General features: G+C 48.4%; 1 protein-coding gene across 2 annotated transcripts in view; it reads right to left on the reverse strand.

Annotated features, from left to right (window-relative positions):
- The window catches only part of TRIM36 (tripartite motif containing 36), a 44,994-nt gene extending 26,079 nt beyond the window's left edge, over nt 1-18,915 (reverse strand). The window contains exons 1-2 of one of the 2 annotated variants that reach the window (XM_047083486.1): nt 18,776-18,915; nt 5,481-5,715 (exon numbers count right to left, since the gene is read on the reverse strand). In XM_047083486.1, coding sequence (XP_046939442.1) covers nt 5,481-5,715; nt 18,776-18,838 — 298 coding nt within the window. In that variant the 5' untranslated portion in view covers nt 18,839-18,915. Of the gene's footprint in view, nt 1-5,480; nt 5,716-7,780; nt 8,018-18,775 lie in introns of those variants that run through there. The other variant, XM_047083478.1, reaches the window with a different exon arrangement.
- Between the last annotated feature and the right edge of the window lie 1,474 nt (nt 18,916-20,389).

The following is a 20,389-nucleotide window of genomic DNA, read 5'->3' on the forward strand; positions in this document are numbered from 1 at the left end:
CTGACGGATGGTACTGCCACCTTAATGTTTCTTGTAGCACATTGTAACCAATCTGACGGCCAGGCGTTACCATTACCCTTTGAGTATTATGGACACTTTCGACCTGCAGAATCTTTTTCTCAATGGCTGCCTGGGTAAAAAACAGGAAGTAAGCAGTGAACTTTTTTTAAACAAACTGCTCCTACCTTTCCTCCTATTTACTAAATCTCAAAATGCTTAAAATTCTCGGGGACTCACTAAAGCCTGTAAGAGAAAGGATTACATGTGGCTTTTAGAAGTAATGAGAAGGTCTGTAAATGGAGGCATGCAGACAGGAAGGTAAGGAAGACAGAAAAGGGATAACATTCCAGATGTTTATTTTCTCCAATAAGATATATGGTATCACCAGCATTCTATAAGAAAAGTAGCCAATTTTACTTTAAAGGTCAACTGGAATAAAAACACGTGTTTTTTAATAAGGTAGGTTGGCCTTTCATTCGGAGTCAGATACTTTGGAAAGCCTAAAAAAGCAGTTTATGTTATTTACCCACAAGTGGGTAAGACCTCAATGTTAAAACTCAAATACTTTGAAACATTAATAAAGGAAAGGCACCATGGGCATAAAACAAGCTAAGCCTATATAATTAGGTACAAAAAAAATTACCGATACCTTTAAGCAAATTTTTAAATACAAAGGCACTAGCTGATTTAAGATCTTCACGGTAGCAACATGGCCGTGAATACAAGCTTTGTTCCACTAACCAAACTACACGTAAAGGATTTTTAAGGTGATCCACAAGAGTATGTCATTTTCTTCAAAAGTATCTTGTCACGCGGATTGACAAAACGGAAGCGCTAATCATCAGTGCTCCCTTTAAAAACACCAGACCTCGCGTGGAAATTTAGTCCTGTTGACCTTTAAGTCACTCAGCCCAAATGTGTTCACGTTCTACAGAATTTTGAACACTTGACCACTGATGTTTAACAACTTTACGTATACACGGTTACTCAATTTAAATCTAACACTATACTGCCTGCGGCCACACAAGCAATAAAAGCATTTTCTACCTCTCCACCCCAAAGATCTCCGTTGTGATGCTGTGAACAATGAACAGAAAGCTGGATTTAGGATTTAATTTCAAAGAGAAGATTCACAACTTGTTAACAAAAGATAAAGCAGCAACTGTGTCCTGCACATAACACAATTCTTGAATTAACACTAAGAAAATGTGTTTCTCCTTGGCACACGTGGTATTTATGAAACCATCATTGTAAAAACATTCATCAGGCTGATCCTGGAGCCCAGAATTAAATCATTGTTGGTGCAACACTTAAGAGGCCTAAACTTTATCTTATAGATTTGCGTTTTTAAGCAATCATATTTCTGGTAACTGTTGAAAATACACAGCAATATCAAGCATCTTTTGTTTGATTTTTTTTTTAACCGATGTATTATCAACACTGCATATAAACATTGTTAAAGCGGATTTTATCCTCCTGACAAAAGGAAATACAAAATGCAGGAAAAGCCTTGCATACGTGTGACCCAAAATGTAGAGTAAAATGGCTATTTTTACATCACTGAATGTGTTACTGTGTTATACACACAAACCCTACTCTCCTTTCAGGGCACCTTTTTAAAAATCTGTCCAATCTCCAATGCAACAATATCCAAAAGGGATATGTGAGCCCAAAAGCATCAGCCACATATGCCATTTTAAATGTTCTAGTGGCCAGATTAAAAAGAAATAAGTGAAATTAATTTTAATCATACATGCTATTTATTTCACCCAATATATCCAAAATACTATCCCATCAAAATGCAAACAGAGATAAAAATCATTAGAGACATTTTATATCTTTTTTCATTCTAAGTGTGTGACATTCAGAGTATATTTTGTACTTCCAGCAATCTCAGTTCCAGCTGGCACATTTCAAGTGCTCAATAGCCACATGTGGCTTATGGCTACTATACAGGACAGTACTGGTCTAATTAATCCCTTTGGCAAACCAAGAGCAAAACCAATTTTTAGAAATCTGCTCCTCCCACACCAATTGCTCAGAATAGGATTTCCTCCCCGAGTATGTCCAAATGATGAAAACCTTTTTAAAAATCTGCCAGAAGGGAAAGGGGGGGGGGGTGCATTACTTCCCTATAAATTTCTCTTTCAATCTCTCCAAAGAGGAATTAGAGCCAAAGGCCCCATAAATGGAGGGTAGCATTATATGTGTGATACAGTAACTTCTATTAATTTAAAACTGGTATCATGAAAAGGAGGACAATCCTAAAATCTGCATTCATTTGAGAAGTGACTACTATACTTGGAGCCTCCCCACCCTGAGTTCTTCATCTGTATTTGTTAATTTGCTCTGTACGCTCTTCTTGATGGAGGACTGTGTTCTCCATGTGTACATGAAGACTCTGTACAATGCTGGACTATATGCTTCTTAAAAAGGAGCGGTGGATCTATCTTGTTCATGCCTCTCCAGCATTGGGCCATGTCTGGCAACCAGCAGGTAAATTAAGTATTTGTTGAGCGAATGAATGAAATGCAGAAGTTCTCTGTACTGGCTGCTCACGTACAACGGGCTCAACCCAGCACCCAAGGCAGAAATCCCCTCTACAGGAGGTCAAATGGTGGTCACACAACCAGTGTTTAAAATAAAGACTCCAGGGGCACCTGGGTGGCTCAGTCGGTTAAGCATCCGGCTTCGGCTGAGGTCATGATCTCATGGTTCATGAGTTTGAGCCCCACGTTGGGCTCTGTGCTGATGGCTCAGAGCCTGGAGTCTGCTTTGGATTCTGTTTCCCTCTCTCTCTGCCCCTCCCCCACCCATGCGTGTTCTCTCTCTCTCTCTCTCTCTCTCAATAATAAATAAACATTAAAAATAAAAAAATAAAAAAGACTCCAAATACTGATGGCCCAAACACTGGATGGGTCACAGTCAAAGATGTGTTTTGGCTGCCCTATCCTGTTGAGTTGGCGTGGTTTTTAAATGATTTGAATTAACTACCCACATGTAAAAGATCACATGTCAAACCCACCATCAGGCTCTTGTGCGGGGGGAGGGGGAATGTCTGGCACCCCCAAACCCACTAGTGCCAAGTGGCTACTGCCCCATTAGACAAGGCGTCCATTCTAGTCTAAGGTCCGGAACCATGCGCCACTGTCTCTAACAGGGGAGGCCTGGAAGACAGCTGGCTGCTGATACCTAGGCTGCTGGTTTTCCTATGGTAGCTGAGTTAACGGGAAAATGAAATCTCGTCTATCTCCATATCAAGTAAGATGAAAGGCGTTCCTGTATTTATTATGCCGGGGGCCTGCCTCGCTAATGTGTTTACTGGGCCCTGCAGCATCTAAATCTGATCTCTTCCAGTGACAGGGATCTGACAATCTCATTTTGGGAAAGCCTGTGGGGTGTGTTTTCTTACGCACCGAGCTGAAATCTGCATTCCTCTTTCACCATTCACTGATAGGGAACCTCTGTGTGAAGATCCCCAGCTTACTGTTCTCTTCCGCAAGACCACCACCATATCCTGCGCTCTCCCCCTCTCCAAGTTAAATACTCTGACTTCCTGTAATTGCTCCTCCCAGAAGAGTTTTCTCGCTTCCCCCCCCCCCCCTGGGACATGATCCAAACTGTAAGTTCTTCCTAAAGAGGGAGGAACATGTCACTAAGTCTATTTCTCATCTGGACACCATCAAGTATGATGGAATGGATCTCTTGTTCTGGACAAAAACACCACTATTACAGAATAAAAGCCACTATGGCATGCTTTGTAGAAATCCCACAACATTCAACAACCACTCCACAAGTATTTATTAAACATCCACCAAGTACTGTCAGATGAGCTCTTAAAAACAGCCATATCTCATCTTGCTAGACACATACTTCATCTGTATTTCATTCATTCTCCATATGAATCACATATAAAAACCAACCAAGTACTAAGATTAAAAACCCGCAACAGATACAGGATTTCGTAAAATATGTACATAAGCTCAATCTAATTACAGAAATATTAGTACGTGACTAAAATTCCTCTGAATGTTAAGTACTAATATTTAATAAATACCTGCTATATATTAATATACAAAAAGTGAATCTCTCTTGGTCAGTAAGGGATCCCTAATTAGCCAGGGAGGATCTACCAACAGAATATCTTCATTTTATCTGGTAGGGGATTTCAAGCTATTGAAATGTCTCTCCTCCCTCCTCCGTGTGACAGCTAGCTCCTAGCAGGGAGGGAAACATACAAGTGATGACTTCACAAAAGGCAGGACCCTCTCTGACCTCATACTCCCTACATCCCCACCTACTTCATGCTCCTCTTTTTATATAGGCTTCTAATTTTTTTATGTGTGCAAAATAATCTTCCGAGAAATTCGTGATTACCATTTAAAGTAAAATACATGTTTTTAAAACAGCCTAATATGACTCTTAGAACAAATCCCCTCTTATCCAGTGTCTGATGGAGCACAAGGACACCAACATTGCTCCAAGAGATTCCCCATCCCAGTGTGGACCAAAAGGGACAGCATTTGCTAAATGCAAGTAAGGAGGAGGAGACTCTCTTCCGATATGTTTTTTTTAACACATAAGATTAAAAAATTATTCCTACACTGTAAGAGGGAGAAATAAACACAATGGCCTAAAGGATCAAAACTAAAACCTCGAAGTCCAACAGTCTGGTGCCCAGAGCCACTCAAGGACTCTCCTTCAAACAAAGGGCGAACCTAACGTGACACTGCGGTATTTCTACCCAAAGCTCTGCCTCCCCTTGGTCTTTCCTCACTGCTGATTTTGGCCCTGAAATTCTCAGTGGCCCTGTTCCCAATGATTTCAAATTAGTTTTGATCTACCTTAATCCTGCAATGGATGTCCAGAAGAAAGCAACACCATCCCAAAGGGAAACAATTTACACTCTGGCTGCATAATAAGGGCTCTGGCTGTATAGACAGATGTACCACACATCTAGATCTACTTCTGTCATTTCGACAGAGTTCCGCCACTATTTAGTTGATATTCAAAATTCTTCTTCTAAAACATGGATTAAAAATGGCCGAAGAAAACAGAATCCTCAGGTAGAACAAAACGATACCAAATAACGCATCTAAAAAGTCTTTTAGGAGTAGTCACTGTGGAGTCTCATCCTTTAATCGGCATATTTATTTACATATTACCAGAGACAGATGTTTCCCTAGTAAGTACTTCTGTGGTCCATTACTCCATCCCTCGTATAAAGGACACCACAGGGTCAGAACATCCCCTAAATACAGTTAATGAGGGGTCTAACACAAAGCTGGTGTTCAATCCCCGACTTTCAGTGTGTACCAGGACAGTGAGGAGTTCATTTTGACATTTTCAAAGAGGGAACGGTTCCTTTACAACTAATTTTAATTAATTCACCTGGAAAGATCAACCCTCAAAGTGGCAACAGTAACTTCCCTTCCATAGACACAACGGAAACTCCCAGACCCCAAGCTTCTGGCACGTACCTGGTCTGCTAATTCTGTCAATTTTGTCCATGCTAGGAGAGGGGAGCCGGAGTCGAGGACTGCTCTGATTGGAATTGTCCGATCCCACATCGTTGAAGGAATCGTCGAGTGTCAGCAAGAGTTCTTTTACACACTTATGACAGATACTGTGTTGACAAGGGAGAATCAACGGATGGGTAAAAAGCTCCTTGCATGCGGGGCAAATGAGCTCTCTTTCGATATTCTTAATGGTAACCTGGAGTTGAGGAAAAGAAATCAGAATCAAAATAAGTGCCTGGACCCCATTAAACATGTGTGTTCACCCTTCCAAAAGAATTAAGAATTCAGGTGTTTAATCTGAAGTCCCTTTTTGGCAACGGAATTCCGTACCATCAACCCTCACCCCCCACCTCCTAGAACAGAAGGGACACTTGACATGGTTAAAACTGAAGTATGAGAAAAATCAGCACAAAATATGAGGGGCCCATAATATTTCATCTGTTATGAAGTTACTCAAATCATCATGAATTCACTGATTTAGGACATCTGAGAAATCCTACAAGTAGATCACTACAGTAAAAGGGAAGAACATGGCATACTGAGAATGAAACCATGTTCCTCCTGGGCACACTAACTCTGTGGCAAATAACAGGAGCCGGCAAAAGCTGGGTTCGCCAGTATGTTCGTGGAAGCTTCCTTGAAATCTATTTACGAGCTGTACCATCAGCAATTTTCTACATTAAATGTGACCAATTTTCATAGGCTGCAACTATAATGTAGCTAAAATGCTTCATCTCCTGGCGTTGAGTATCGAAGTGGTTCTCTTAAAAGCACTTTATGAATATTGAAAGGGTGGGGAGGACTACAAAGCACCATTATTTAAGTGCTCTCCATACTACAGGCGTGCATTATTTTCCACGAGAAACACGGAGTCTCAAAGGTTAGATGACCTCATACCAGTTTTCGCAACCTTTCATATGTAGTTCCTGCGTGCGCGCGCACACACACGCACACACACACGCACACACACACACACACACACACCCCTCCCAAACTGCAGGTGCTATGAATCTATATTCAGCCTCCCTGCCATTTTACAGTCAAATCTGAAAGTACTCCTAGACCTCGTGCAATCATTTCAACTACTGGAAACACACAGAACGTCAACATCGAGTTAATTCATTTAGTTTAACTAAATAAAAACGCATTCCCCCTAAAGCGACACTGAGTGCTTTAACAGTCCGTGACAACAGCACCAAATTGAAATGCCTTTATCACCGTGGATGGGTCTTTGAAGTGTTTCTTGCTGCATCATTCAATAAATATTTAATAAAAGCCCACATCATGTCACGAGTTTTTCAAACTTGGAAGACAGCCACATTTCATGGCAAAGAAAATAGAATATTCACGTCCTATGTCATTTCACCAAGAACGTGACACCCAACTGAGCGTCCAAAATAGATTCAAAGGGGATTATTCTGAGTGTCCAAAATAGGCTCCCATTTGATGGGAGGTTTACCTCCCGCTGGAAGATCTAAAATCATTTCCATCTTCCCGGTCCATAAAGCGGTACGTAAGCTTTTTACCCACGACAGATACAAGACAATTCTTATCCAAAAGAAAAAATGAGTTTTCCGTTTTTACATCCACCGAGGGAAACACCCTGATTAAGAGAAATGGGATGTGGCGGCTCCCACAATGAAGCTGTCTGAAAATCACTGGGGGTTCGACCGGAAACTAACAAGTTGGAAAGAACTGCCGATCCGACCCTTTCAGACAAAAACACTTTGCACCCCGACAGCTGCCAGGGCAAGCCCGCCCCCCGCGCGCAAGCTGGCGAAGCCGGGGAGGAGCCTCTCCGCGCGCCGCGACCGCGAGCCGGGTGGGCCGCGCCCGCGGGGGTCCGGGCGCCGGCTCCGCGACGCTCCGGGACAAAGGACGGCCCGACACGGGCGGGGCATGCGCCCCGCGCCGCGACGGGCACCCGACTCCCGGAGGCTAATGAAGTCTACAGCCTGGACCCCATTAAAGAGCCCCTCCGGGATTGCCCGAGGTGCTCAGGTGGGCGATCGCCGCTCCCGAGCGGCGCCCCCTCGCGGGCCCAGGAGACCCGGGATCCGACCCTCCGAGGCGTAGAAAGGGGGCGCCCCGGATTGCGGAACCCGGGGCGCGGAAGGCGAAGAGGAAGCGGGGCCACCACACGCCCGCCCTCGCTCCTCGTGAGGCGAGGCTCCCTCTGGCTCAGGGCGGAGGAGAGAGACCCGGGGGTCCCGGCGAGCCGCCAGGGAAGCGTGAGGTGGCGGCCCCAGTCGCCCACTCACCAGCGTTTCGGAACCATCCCCTTCCATAGTAGCCTTCTGCCAGGTGTCATCAACGGCAGGGTCCAAACAGGCAGGCGGCCCCGGCAGGTCTGGTGGGCGGGTCCCTGCGGCGGCCGGGAAGCCTGGGTTCGGAGCCAGAGGGCGAGCTGGTCGGCCGGACCCGGCCAGCGGACCGACGCGGCGAGGAGCGGGGCGGGCGAAAGCACACGCGCGGAGAGCCGAGCTGCGCTCCCTGCGACGGCCCCGGAATCCCGCCCCGCGGCCGGCTGCGGCGGCGGCGGCTCCTGCAGACTGCGGCTGGGCTGGCGGCCGCGCGGAGACCCGGGCGCGGACGCCGCCGAGGGGCGGGACCGGGGCGGGGCGGCGCCGTCGCCCGGGCAACAGCGCCCACCGCACAAAGGGGGCGGGGCCGCGGGCGGCGGCGGGGCGGGAGTGCGGCTCGCGCCGAGGTCCGGGCTCCCTCCGCTGTCGCCACCGCCAGGGCCCCGCCCCCTCGGCCGCTCGCCACTTCCCGGGCGGCCGCCGCCTACGCGGCCAGACGCTGTAGGAAGCCTCGGAGGGGCGGAAGTGAGGGGGCTAAGGAGGCGGAGGGCGGGGCCGGGGCGGGGCCGGGGTGGAGCGGTCGGCAGAGTATCCGCGGACTGCAGCTCTGGCTGCTGGCCGGGCACCGCCCCTCTGCCCTTCATTTTGCTTTCCCTGCGCTTTGGTGAAGCGCGATGTGAGGCATCACCTACAAGCCCCGTTTCCCGACTCTGGACGGCCGGCGGGGGCGGGTCCGGGCCGCCTTCCCGGTGCCATAGCACCGAGCGCCGCAGAACAGAGCGCCGGGGGAGACGACCGGAGCGAGACCCGCCCGTCCCACCCCTTCCCGGGCCGGGGGTTCCCCTAGCGGGTCCCCGTCCCCGCCCGGCTCTTCCTCCTTCTCTTCCGGCCCAATTCGTCGGGTGAACTTCACGTCCCCTAACTGGTCACGAATCACTCATATTCTCCTTCTGCTTTGGCACCCCTGGGCGCGGCGCAGGCACGCACAACACGTTGTCGCCAAGTGGCGCGGGGTAGGGGTCCAGAGCCGGCGACGCGGGAGCGCCCCTCCCCCGCCCCGGTAGCCGCCCTGCGGCTCCCCCTTGGGGACGCGGGGCGCCGCGGGTCCGGGGCGGCTCCGGCACCTGCGCACCCTCGCGGCGCCTCGCCTGCTCAGGGACCAGCAGCGCGGGTTTCACCTTCCACGGCTCTCCAGCGCGTTTCTTCTGTCTCGTTTCACGGCGAACCGAAAACGGGTTAACCTGGGGTGGTTGGAAGCCGTGTTACTGGATCACGCCACTGCCTTCCCAGCCGGCTATTTCCATCCTTACGTAGAGACAGGGAAAACGGGCGCCCTAAACAGCTGAGTGAAGGGACCTCGGAGCTGCAGCAGAGGAATCCCGTTTAGGCTTTGAAATGCTTCCCACGTATTTTCTATTTGGGAGAAGTCTCTCCGTGTGAAAAGTTCCGCCGTCTTCCCACGGCACGGTCAGCAGTGGTAGGTAGCCTCTTCTCCAACCCGGCGATTAAATACTGGGGTGGCAGTGTAGACTTAAGAACAGCAAGGGGCTAGAGCAGTTGTCTTTAGTGGAAAACCCTCAGTTTACAGATGAGGAGGTGTAGAGAGGATGAACGCCTTGCCAAGCAATGCCTGGACTAGTCTGATCCGGTTTAATGCCCTCTCTGTGGCCCCGCGTGCTTGAGTTGAGACTGCTTCGTTCCCCCAGGTTGTGAAGCGTCCTAATCAAGAGGGAAATGAGGAAAATAACAAATACCCGCGTAATTTGGTTACCTACATCATGTACCACACCATGTCCCCATATACTTTTTAAAGACTCAGCCATTAAAAAGCACAAATCAGTGTTTGTTTTTAATACTGTTCTTTGCGTTAAATTATTCTCCTCTAGCTGTAAGCTGTAACCTCACATCAGCCCACTTGAATAGCCCTTTGGTCCAAAACGAACTAGTTAACTGAGTAAAAGAGATGAGAAGACTTCATTAACATGAGCTAAAGATTAAACTTGTATAGACAGTATTTGGCCACAAATAAATTTGAAAGCTCTCCATTATGCAAATCAGACTTCAATGACATAGCATTTTCCACCTGATTCTCAAAGTTCAAATATAATCTTTTAAAAAAATTTTACTGTTTATTTTTATTTATTTATTTATTGACAGAGAGAGAGCACGAGCAGGGGAGGGGCAGAGAGAGAGACGGAGACACAGAATCCTAAGCAGACTCCAGGCTCTGAGCTGTCAGCACAGAGCCGGTCGTGGGGCTTGAACCCAGGGTTGGGAGATCATGACCTGAACTGAAGTTGGGCTTAACCGACTGAGCCAACCAAGGTGCCCCAAAGTTCAAATATAATCTTAATACACTTGGCAAGAATGTGGGGAAGTAGGTACATTCAAGCTTTTTGTGTGTGACGCTGTAGACTGGTACAGCTTATTGGAAGGGAAATTTTGCACATCCTATCAAAAATGTCAAATGCGTATACCTTTGACTAAGCAATTCCACCTTTAAGAATTGTCCTACTGGGGGCTCAGTCGGTTGAGCATCCATCTCTTGGACTCTTGATTTCGGCTCAGGTTATGGTCTCAAGCTTGATGGCATCGAGCCAGAGTCAGATTCTGCTTGGGATTCTCTCCTCTCTTTCTGCCCCTCACCTGCTTGTGCACGCTGTCTCTTTCAAAATAAATAAACTTAAAAAAAATTCCTACTGAAAGACTTGCATGTGTGCACAAAAACATGTACAAAGTCCTTGTTCGGACCTTATTTAAAGAAATATCTATATTATCTATCATCTATGATGTACAACCATACCATAGAATACTGCGCAGCAGCTGAAATGAACGTACTGATGAGGAAGGATATCTAAAAATTGTATTACAAAAGTAAAAAGCAGGGGTGCCTGGGTGCCTCAGTTGCTGGCTCAGTCGAAGTCGTCTGACTTCTGCTCATATCATGATCTCACAGTTCGTGGGTTCAAATCCAGCTTCAGGCTCTGTGCTGACAGCTCAGAGACTGGAGCCTGCTTCGGATTCTGTGTTTCCCTCGCTCTCTCTGCCCCTCCCTGGCTCATTCTCTCTCCCCCCGACCCCCTCTCTCTCTGAATCCAAAGCAGGCTCCAGGCTCTGAGCTGTCAGTACAGAGCCCAACCTGAGGCTCAAACCCACGAGCTATGAGATCATGACCTGAGCCAAAGTCAGACACCCAACCGACTGAGCCACCCAGGAGCCCCTAATTCTGGAAACTTTTTAATGCAATTTACATAATTAATCCATAGAGGTTTTGATCCATATTCATTTAAACCATTAACCCATAAATTTTGAAAAGCTTAAGGGGGGAGGGGGTGTATTGGTAGGAAGATAGCCAAATATGAAAACCACCATTCTAAACCATTCTACCCACTTTTCTAGTCATTTGTACCCCACCTTACCCACCCCGCCTTGGCCCATACATTCTAGCTTCCCACTTATCGAACATACCAAGATCTCTCCCGGTTCCTCAAGTTAAAATTCTGTGGGTTTGGTTGGTTTTTTGTTGTTGTTGTTGTTGTTGTTGTTGTTTAAAGCCTCCTCTCTCCTTCCCCTCTACCTCTGGTCAGGCTTCAAATCCTCTGGTTTCTTCTCAGATCCCTGTCCTTTCTCATCCTTACAGCCAATTCCCCTGCCCACCCTGAGTCTCTGCTACCGGTGCCTAGATTACAGAAACAGCCTATCCATTAGGTACTTACAGATGACTTTCCATTCAGGTCTCTCTGTCCTTATTGCTCCATTTGCCACAGGGACAGTGTAAAGCTGTGGTCCTAGACCCCGAGAAGCGTAGTGTAGGACCATAACAGGAGGGGTATATGTGCATGCGAGTGGATTTAAATGTTTGTGTGTTGGGGGACAAGAGTTACAGGAGGGGTGATAAACTTGCAATAATACAAAAGGAGTCTAGTATACCTGAATGCCGTGCGTCTTTTCTGCAGACTTTGGGAAGCTTTTGAAGGCTTTTAAGTGGGAAGGACACAAGTGATCTGTATTGTTTTGTTTTTTAAATCATTATTCTCCCGATTTGCATTGCACATACTGTCCTGTGGGGACCTACCCCTTCCTAGTTTGGAGTATCCTAGCACCTCCTTTTCCAACACTTTATCTTTTAAATTAATTAATTTTCAAGAGAGAACACAAGTGGAGGAGAGGCAGAGAGAGAAGGATTGAGATAGAATCCCAAGCAGCTCCACTCAGCACAGAGCCCAATGCGGGGCTTGAACTCTCGAACCCTGAGATCATGACCTGAGCCAAAACCAAGAGTCAGGCTCTCAATGACTGAGCCACGCAGGCACCTCTCCAATACTTTCTTTCAAAATATAGGTCAGGGGCGCCTGGTGACTCAGTTGGTTAAGCAACCAACTCTTGGCTTTGGCTCAGGTCGTGATCTGACAGTTGGTGGGACTGAGCCCCGCACTGGGCTCTGCACTGACGGCGCAGAGCCTGCTTGCGATTCTCTGTCTCCCTCTCTCTGCCCCTCCTCCCACTCTCTCTCTCTCAAAATAAATAAACACCAAAAAATTAAAATAAAATACAGGTCAAAGTTCAACACAAGGAAGCCTACTCCATACCTATCACCGCCTCCACCAAATTCACAGACCTTCAGCACTCTTGCATACATTATCTCATCCGGTGTTGCTTAATGGCTCTTCTATCACAGAGGCATGAGCTGTCTTGCATCTATATATTTCATCAAGCCCAAAAGGTCAGGGAAGGATGTTGTCAATTTTCCCCTAGTTCAGCTACCAGCAGTTGCCACTCCCCAAACACACACACACACACACACACACACACAACCACCACCACCACCACCACCATTCAGGTTTGGTAAAGGAGAGAGGCTCAGTAAGTGTTCATTACCTGACATTTAAAATGTAAACCTGTTACCTTTTAGGCTATCCACTACACTTGACCTGGTTGGTCTCTTTCCATACCGACTCCTAATACCCAACAGGAGATTAAGTTCCTGGCACAGTCAGGTCCTAATGACCATGGTGCATATTTCAGTCAGTGCCGTGCAACACCACTGGCTCTTAATCTGTTTGGTCTGAGATCAAACAGCCAGGGTGCCATTCCATTAACATGTGCTGAACAAGAAGTCGCAACTAGGCGATTACAGCCACCTCCTCCTCCACCTTGCCCCTTATTGGGGACTCCTAGTCAATGGACAACCTGGGTACAAAATGAAGAGTCCCTAGGAACAAGACAGCAATGACGTAAATCACAGGGCTTCCCAGGAGATTGGCACATGCACTATCTATGCCAGTGGGCATCAAGAGGTTACAGGCAAAGGACAATGAATGGCAGTTATCAATCATTGACCCAAGCCTGTGACAGTCCAAGCTTACCTGTCAGAAAGTGTTTCTATGGGAACAACCTCAGGGGAGAGGAGCCAGGGAGGCCGGAAGTTCAGATGTCCATTGCCCAGCCAACTCCTCCTCATCTTTCAAGCTGCAGATCTACAGCCTTCTCCCTCCTTGGTCTCGTTTTCATTGATCAGCTCCTGACTCTGAACTCCTTTGGCACTTACAATCTTTCCGCTCAGTTTAACACGATTACATACTCTCATTTCGTACATGAGTGTTTGATATCTTGTAAGCCTTATCTTCCCTCCCTTTTAAGCTTTTGTCTGTTTGAGAGAAAATCCAATAGACACTTCCCTACTAAACAGCACCAGCCCAGTAATTTGAAATTTGATGAGAAAAACACAGCATCTCTCTGGCAGACATTTTTCCATTAATGGCAGGAGTGAACTGGCTGGTCACCCTTGGCCAACTTGAGGTGAACAACAATATTTAGACATTGTTAGCAGGTCCCCTTGGACTACATGTTATTCCTACACTTGGGGTTGCTAGGTTTAGCAAAAACACAGGGCACCCAGGTAAGTTTGAATTTCAGACACATAATTAATTTTTTTTAGTGTAAGTATGCTCCATAAACAGCAAGGGACCTACTTCTATTAAAACAATCATTTGTTGGAGCACCTGGGTGGCTCAGTGGGTTAAGCATCTGACTTTGGCTCAGATCATGATCTCACAGTTTGTGGGTTCGAGCCACATGTCAGGCTCTGTGCTGACAGCTGGGAGCCTGGAGCCTGATTCGGATTCTGTGTCTCCCTCTCTCTCTGCCCCTCCCCCACCTGTGTACTCTATCTCTCAAAAATAAATGTTAAAAAAATTTTTTAAACCAATTATTTGTTGTTTATCGGCAATTCAAATGTGATTCTATATCCTGTATTTTACCTGGCTGGCAACTCCCCATCTCCACTTGTTAGTAATCACAGTTTGGATAAATGTGTCTCAAAACCAAACCCTGCTGTCATGGCAGCTAAGAACAGTGCCAAGAACAGTATTAGGAACTTTCTGTAAAATACTCATTTAATCCTGGCAATAACACTGTGAATAGGTATGATTCCCTTCAGACAGGACAGGGCTCTCCACCTTCAACCAGAGATTAAGTAATACCCTCAAGGTCACATGACCAGATACCAAAGAACCCTGAGATTCAAATTTGAGTCTCCCTCCAGCATCCCTATTGCACTGCCCACAGATAAATATGCAACATGTAATTCATAGTTGCACAAAAAAATATGATTTAAGCATTATATGACTAAGTAGTTTAAGATCCTTTTTTTTCAAATTATCTATTGAACAAAGTAAAAAAAAAAACAGAGGAAAATTATATTTGTGAAATTGGCTACTTTGCAAATATATTGCTAAAGTCTGAATTTTCTGTTTGCCTTTCCTACCCCCCACAACGCACACATTTCACCCTATCCCAGGATATAAAAAAATATTTTAAAGAATACTTTGCAGTGGACCCAACCTTAGCATTATCACCCAGTTTAGATTTTGGTTGTGTGAGCAAGTACCTATTGAGCCTTCTGAAACAGATCATTTGGTGGTATTTTTGTTTTGGTCCCAGGAGAGGTTTTAAGACTTTCCATTAGTCTAGATTTGAGGATTTTCTAAACCTAATTCTTTCTGAATACAAGTATCTTCTTGTTTCACGGTAAATTTTGTGCTTATGAAAGTTCTTGTAGTTTTTATGCTTCAGAGATGTTCAAAATTAAAAGTAATAATTCACCAGATAATGGAATCATCGCCTGTTTCTCTATCAAAGTTAAATAGTAAGCTTTCCAAAGCTGCTTTTATTCTGCTCAAACTATTATACTCCTTGGAGGTGTCTGAACAGGAACTATTGAACTATGGGAAAAACAAGTAGCATTTTCTAGGGGCACCTGGATGGCTCAGTTGGTTAAGCATCCAACTTTGGCTGAGGTCATGATCTCGCGGTTCCTGAGTTCGAACCCCACGCCCACGTCGGGCTCTGTGCCGACAGCTCAGAGACTGGAGCCTGCTTCGGATTCTGTTCTCTCTCTCTCTCTCTGCCCCTCCCCTGCTTATGCTCTGCCTCTCTCAAATCTCAAAAATGAATAAACTTTAAAAAAACAAAAACCAAATAGTACTTTCTGACTATTTATACATAAATATAAATGTGTTAAATTGTCTAAATATAAAGAGGTACCCTAAATATAAATTCTTCCATTTGTATGGACAATTCTTCCACTGTCATCAAATCTTCATTATATGGTTCCAGAGTGTGTGATGGTGTGAAGGGAAAAGGTGAATGAGGATGATAAAAAAAATTAATAAGCCAAACCCTTCTAGAGCCCAAAAGTTTTGAAAATACTGCTTTGAGTAATCCTTGGCGTGGACCACAGATTTGGAAAGGTCTATTTTAGTCCAAAGGGATGAGATACAAAAGAGACAAAAACAAACAAACAAAAGCCCAAAAAGCATCTCCCAGAAGTGGCACAAATGTCTCTGAGAGTGAAATATAAGGCGGTCCATGTACGTTGATTTTTAAACCTCCTGAGAATTATCACAGGCATCAACTATACTTCCAGGTCATGGTTTGCTGAGCAGAAAGACCACAATGGTAGAGAATCCTGTGTCCATTAAATATTAAAGTCATCATCACAAGAGAGTGAAATAAGCTGATCAAAATAGGTTGATCAAGTTTGTGATGCAGGTTTTAGGTTACCCTCAGATGAATGTGGCCTCACCGCCCACCCCCCCCCACACACACACACACATTCAGAGAACACACAATAAGCTAATTTAATTGGAAAGAGACACACAAGACGCTGCAGCTCCCAGGAGGAGGGGGGCAGGGTTTTGGAGGTGGGAGTGAAGTGCCATTTTTTTTACTCTGTAAAACTTTGTGTAAAGTCTGTTACACGCGAACAAGCACGTATTAATGTCGTAAAGCTGTAAAGCCATCAGAGAAAAGCAAAAGCAATTAGGATGATGGTCAAGCTGTTGGTCTCAACTTTGAAGGAAAGGAAGGGAAGGGAAGGGAAGCGTGGTGGGGAGGGCAGTGGAGGAGAGTGATGGGGAGGGGAGGGAAGGGGGCAGGAAGATAATGGGCCTCTGCTCTCCTTTAACTCGGGAGACTTGGTGTCATTAGCGCCATTTCATAGTATCCTTTACACTATAAGTCTGAACTCCAAAGTGGGGTCTAACTTCCCAAAGGAAAAGAAAGCAAGTGAATCTCAACGGTCTGCTATTCATTGGCTCGTGCTCGCAGAGGTATTCAGTGTCCCAATCCTGTGTAATCACACACATAAGTGGGGGCGGGAAGTATGAGGAGAGTGGGCAGAGAATAAGCTTGAGGGGAAATGGGTAGGAGGCTGCTCCTAATCCCCCACCCCCACCCCATCAAAAAAAAAAAAAAAAAAGGCCCAGGGCGGAACTGTCCTGAGTTCTTACAGCAAGAGCCTGCTTCCCAACCTCAGAGGTTTTCAGAGAGACACCCACGCCTCTGACCTTGGAAGTCGGTGGAGAAAGCTGCTCGTGTGCTTGCTGCAGGTGCTTGGCGGGAAGCCTGGTGTAGAGGGTCGGCCTAGCGAGCGAGTGAGTGGCTACTGAGCGATGCAGACCCCGTGGATGAAGCCAGGTTCTTCTGCTCTCCCCGTTTCATTTCAGAAAGAACAGTGTGAACACGTGGCTCACTCTGAGCGGTTTGGTTTTGGTTTTATTGTAAGTGTTAAGGGTTCACTAATGGTGCTGCCTTAGTTGCCCATTTGGTGTTTATGGGAAGTTCATCCGTCTGCTTCATAATCACCTGGGGTGTCGACACGCAGATCCCTGGGGCCCGCCCCAGAGCTATTCTCTCAGAACTGCAAGTTTGGGCCTGTACTGAAGGAAAGTATTAGCCAATGAATACAATTCTGATTCCCTCTGAAGAACTCACCTCTCAATCACCCCACTCCTCCCCATCAAGAGCGGTCCATTTATTTTGCAATCAGCAAAAGGCATCCTGTTTCCTCCGCACCCCCAGCCCCCAGAGATCATGGACGGCCTGGATCCTGCGGTGCGCTTAAGAAAGCCGGGTTCTGACCCCCTGGCTGCAAGTCTCCTCCTTCCAAGCGGCGCTTCCTTCTTTCTGGCCCTCTCCTTTCCTCCCAGGGTGGGCCCTCCAAAGGGTGGGGCGGGCTGTGGTACGCACCCTAGGCCCAGCGGGTGGCCAAGGTTGAAGCTTCTTGGGCGACAGAAGCTTGGATGTGGTGGCCCGGGTGTTCCCACGCACGCGCCGGAGGCCCCTTCCAGGTGCAGGCTAGAGCTCAGGGTAGAAAGAAAAGTGGAAAGCGGGTCCTCCACGTGTACTTCTGGGCCCCGGGTGTCAACGGTGGGGGGCGGGGGGCGGTCCGAAGCACAGCTTCTATCTTGGAGATGTTAACCAGCATTCTATTTCAGATGAGTGTATTCCGTGTTTGCAAAACGGGAGAAAGAATCCCGGGAGGCGCGCGGTTCCCCGGGGACGCTTTCATCTAGGAGTGCGGGGACCCGCGCCGGCGGGGAGCCTTGGGACTGCCTGCTCTGAAAGCTAAAACCTGGCGCAGTTGGGGCTGGTGAGGTGTGAGCCCGAAGTTTCAGATGCTCACAGCAGGGCTGCGGGATCATCCTCCTTTCTGAAGACTGCGCGCAGGAAGTCCTTCTCTCCCTCATGCCAGCACCTATCGAAACTCCAGGTGCAGAGGGCAAAGGCAGGCGCGGTTTCGTGCTCTCTCTCTCTCCTGCTGCGACTCCCGGCTGAGCGCGCCTGGCTCAGCTTTGCATTTCCCGACACCGCCGGCCGACAAAGCACTCAGGTGCCTCCCTGGACAGTTTCTCGGCTGCAGCGCGGAGGCCAGCCTGCCGCCAAGCTTTCTGCCTAGGCTGGGCGCCACCGGGGCCGGCCGAGGGCGTGGTCGCGAGGCAACACCGACGGCGCCAGCCCGGGTTTCGAACGGGCTCCCGGACAGGTGCCTCCCTGAAATCCGGCTCCTTGGCATCCCCCTCAGCCTCCCCTGCAAAAGCAGACTGCTTGAAATGTTCTCGGCCTCGGACAGCGGCTACGGACCTGGAAAGAGGGCTGACAACGCCAAGGGCCTGCGAACTGGGGTTCTGCCTTTTACCCGCCTCACGATCGCACTGCGCGCTGAACCCGATCCCGCCTCCCGACTGTTCACCCGCTGGTCCGACCCTCCGCTCCGCTCCGCGCTGCGCGCCTGGACGCTCGAGGTCACCTACTCGAAGTCACCACGACTGGGCAGTCCTGGGGGCGTCGAGGATCGCCGCCGAAGGCCAACGCCCCGCCCTCCTTTCCATCTCCCGGAGCTGAGCTCGCGCCCCTCGCCGTCCCAGGAGCCCCCGCCGTCGCCCAGCTGCCCAAGTCCCCTTGGCTCATTTCAGAGATGCGGCGCGATAAAGAAAAGGCGGCTACTTTGCATTCTGCAGCTGCTGGGACGCCCTGGCTGGGAGCGCGGACCCGGGGTTCCGGCCCCCGCCCTCCGCGGGCGCTGGAAGGCACCGGGACGCCCACAGTGACAGGCCAGGTAGTGGCCGGGGTGGGGGCCCAGACCGCGACACCGCGCGCCCCAGCACTTACCTTGCCTCTGGCTAGCAATTCCATGATGTAGCCAAACTCACTTATCTCCCCCGACTCGGTCATGGTTACGACCCTTCACAAACTCTGGAGGACCCGGACGGGTGCATCGAATTTGTTCTCCCCCCACCCTCTCTTTTTAGTCTGAGTTTTGCCAAGCGCCGCTCCAGGATGCGGTTAACGAGGCAAAGCCAGCAAGCTCGGGGAAAAGCCCAAAGCGGGGTTGGGCGGGCTCGAGGCCCGAGAGGGATCCGGGCGGCAGCGTCCTGGGCTCTGGGTGCAGAGGCAGGGGCAGGGCGGAGTATCTGAACAAACCAGGGCGGCGGCGGCAGCAGTGAAATGCACACCAGGCGGAGCCCCGCGCCGAGGCCCCGCCTCCTCGGGGGTCGCGGCCCGCGCGCCTCCAGCCCGGGGTCGAGCGGCTGCGGAGACAAACAGCGACACAAAAGCGGGTCCGCTCCCGGCGTGGCGCGGTCCCAGCCCAACGACACCCCCCCCCTCCGCCCCCGGGATGGTGAGAGCGGTGCCTCCTCGGATGCCGGGGAAGGTGGCCTTCCAGAGCTCCCGGCGCGAGGACTGGGGGGGGGGGGGGGGAACCATCACACTGTCTGGAGGTGCGAGGGCAGAGAGGATGAATGCAGAGGAGGCAACAACAAAGGATCAGGCTGCCAGCGCCGGAAAAAAAAAAAAAAAAAATTAGTGAGAGCCCAGAAAATGGCAACGCCGCATCTCAAGTCAGCCTTCCTGAAACCCAATAGGTAACAAAGACCAAGCCCAGCGCTTCCGAGATGAGAACAAATACAAGGATTGTATTTTAAACACTCTAAGTGTGCAAGGGCGATTGTATCTCTATATCCTCCTGATACTCGACTTTCCCATAAAAAAAAAAAAGCATCATTTCTGCCAGCACTGCATGAACACCCTTAGTTACGACTCACTTTTCCAACAATTCGTTTCATTACCCGAGTTAAGCATTCAGCGCATGTTTCTCACATTTTATACTTCTTTTTAAAATAGCAGCTCCCCCAGGAAGCGGGGGCTGAAATGGCCTCCCGGTCTCCTCCCTGCTTCATTCATACCTGACAATCTTTGCTTCCCTTGAAAAGAATACTTGGCTTAACAAGTCTGCCCTGGTCTATTACTCCCCTGTGGGCTGTCTCTTATCTTCCTCGGAAAGGAGGAAAGCGATAAGGGCTTGAGTTTTCCCCCAAAAACAAAATCAGCCAGCGATAATTGGATTAGACACAAATAGAAGATTTACTACAGGAGTGAAGCCACTTTCCTTAAGCAGGTTGGCATCGTGCTGAGCTTGGGCTCAGCACCAGTGGGCAGGGTGGTGTATGGAAAGGACCCATTTTGCAGGCACAGGGCAGCTTTCAAGGCTCCATAATACACAGGGGGGGGGTTTCCTCTTGGGTTCTTCTGTTGTTGGTCATGTTCTGACTTCTCTCCTCTGGCCCAGAGAGCTGTGTTTCTTCCCCCACCCACCCCCCACCCCGGTCCCTACACACCTCTCCTTAAAGCTTCAATAATGTTGCTCCTTAACTGTTCTAATCATAACTTTCCTACTTCTTCAATGTGTTACATTCCTCTATGAGCTGATGCTGATACTTGATT

The sequence above is a fragment of the Lynx rufus genome, unplaced genomic scaffold (genome assembly GCF_022079265.1).
Source record: "Lynx rufus isolate CCGP_SWC_20201006 ecotype Redwood Valley unplaced genomic scaffold, mLynRuf1.p SCAF_1, whole genome shotgun sequence".
NCBI classification, from domain to species: Eukaryota; Metazoa; Chordata; class Mammalia; order Carnivora; family Felidae; genus Lynx; species Lynx rufus.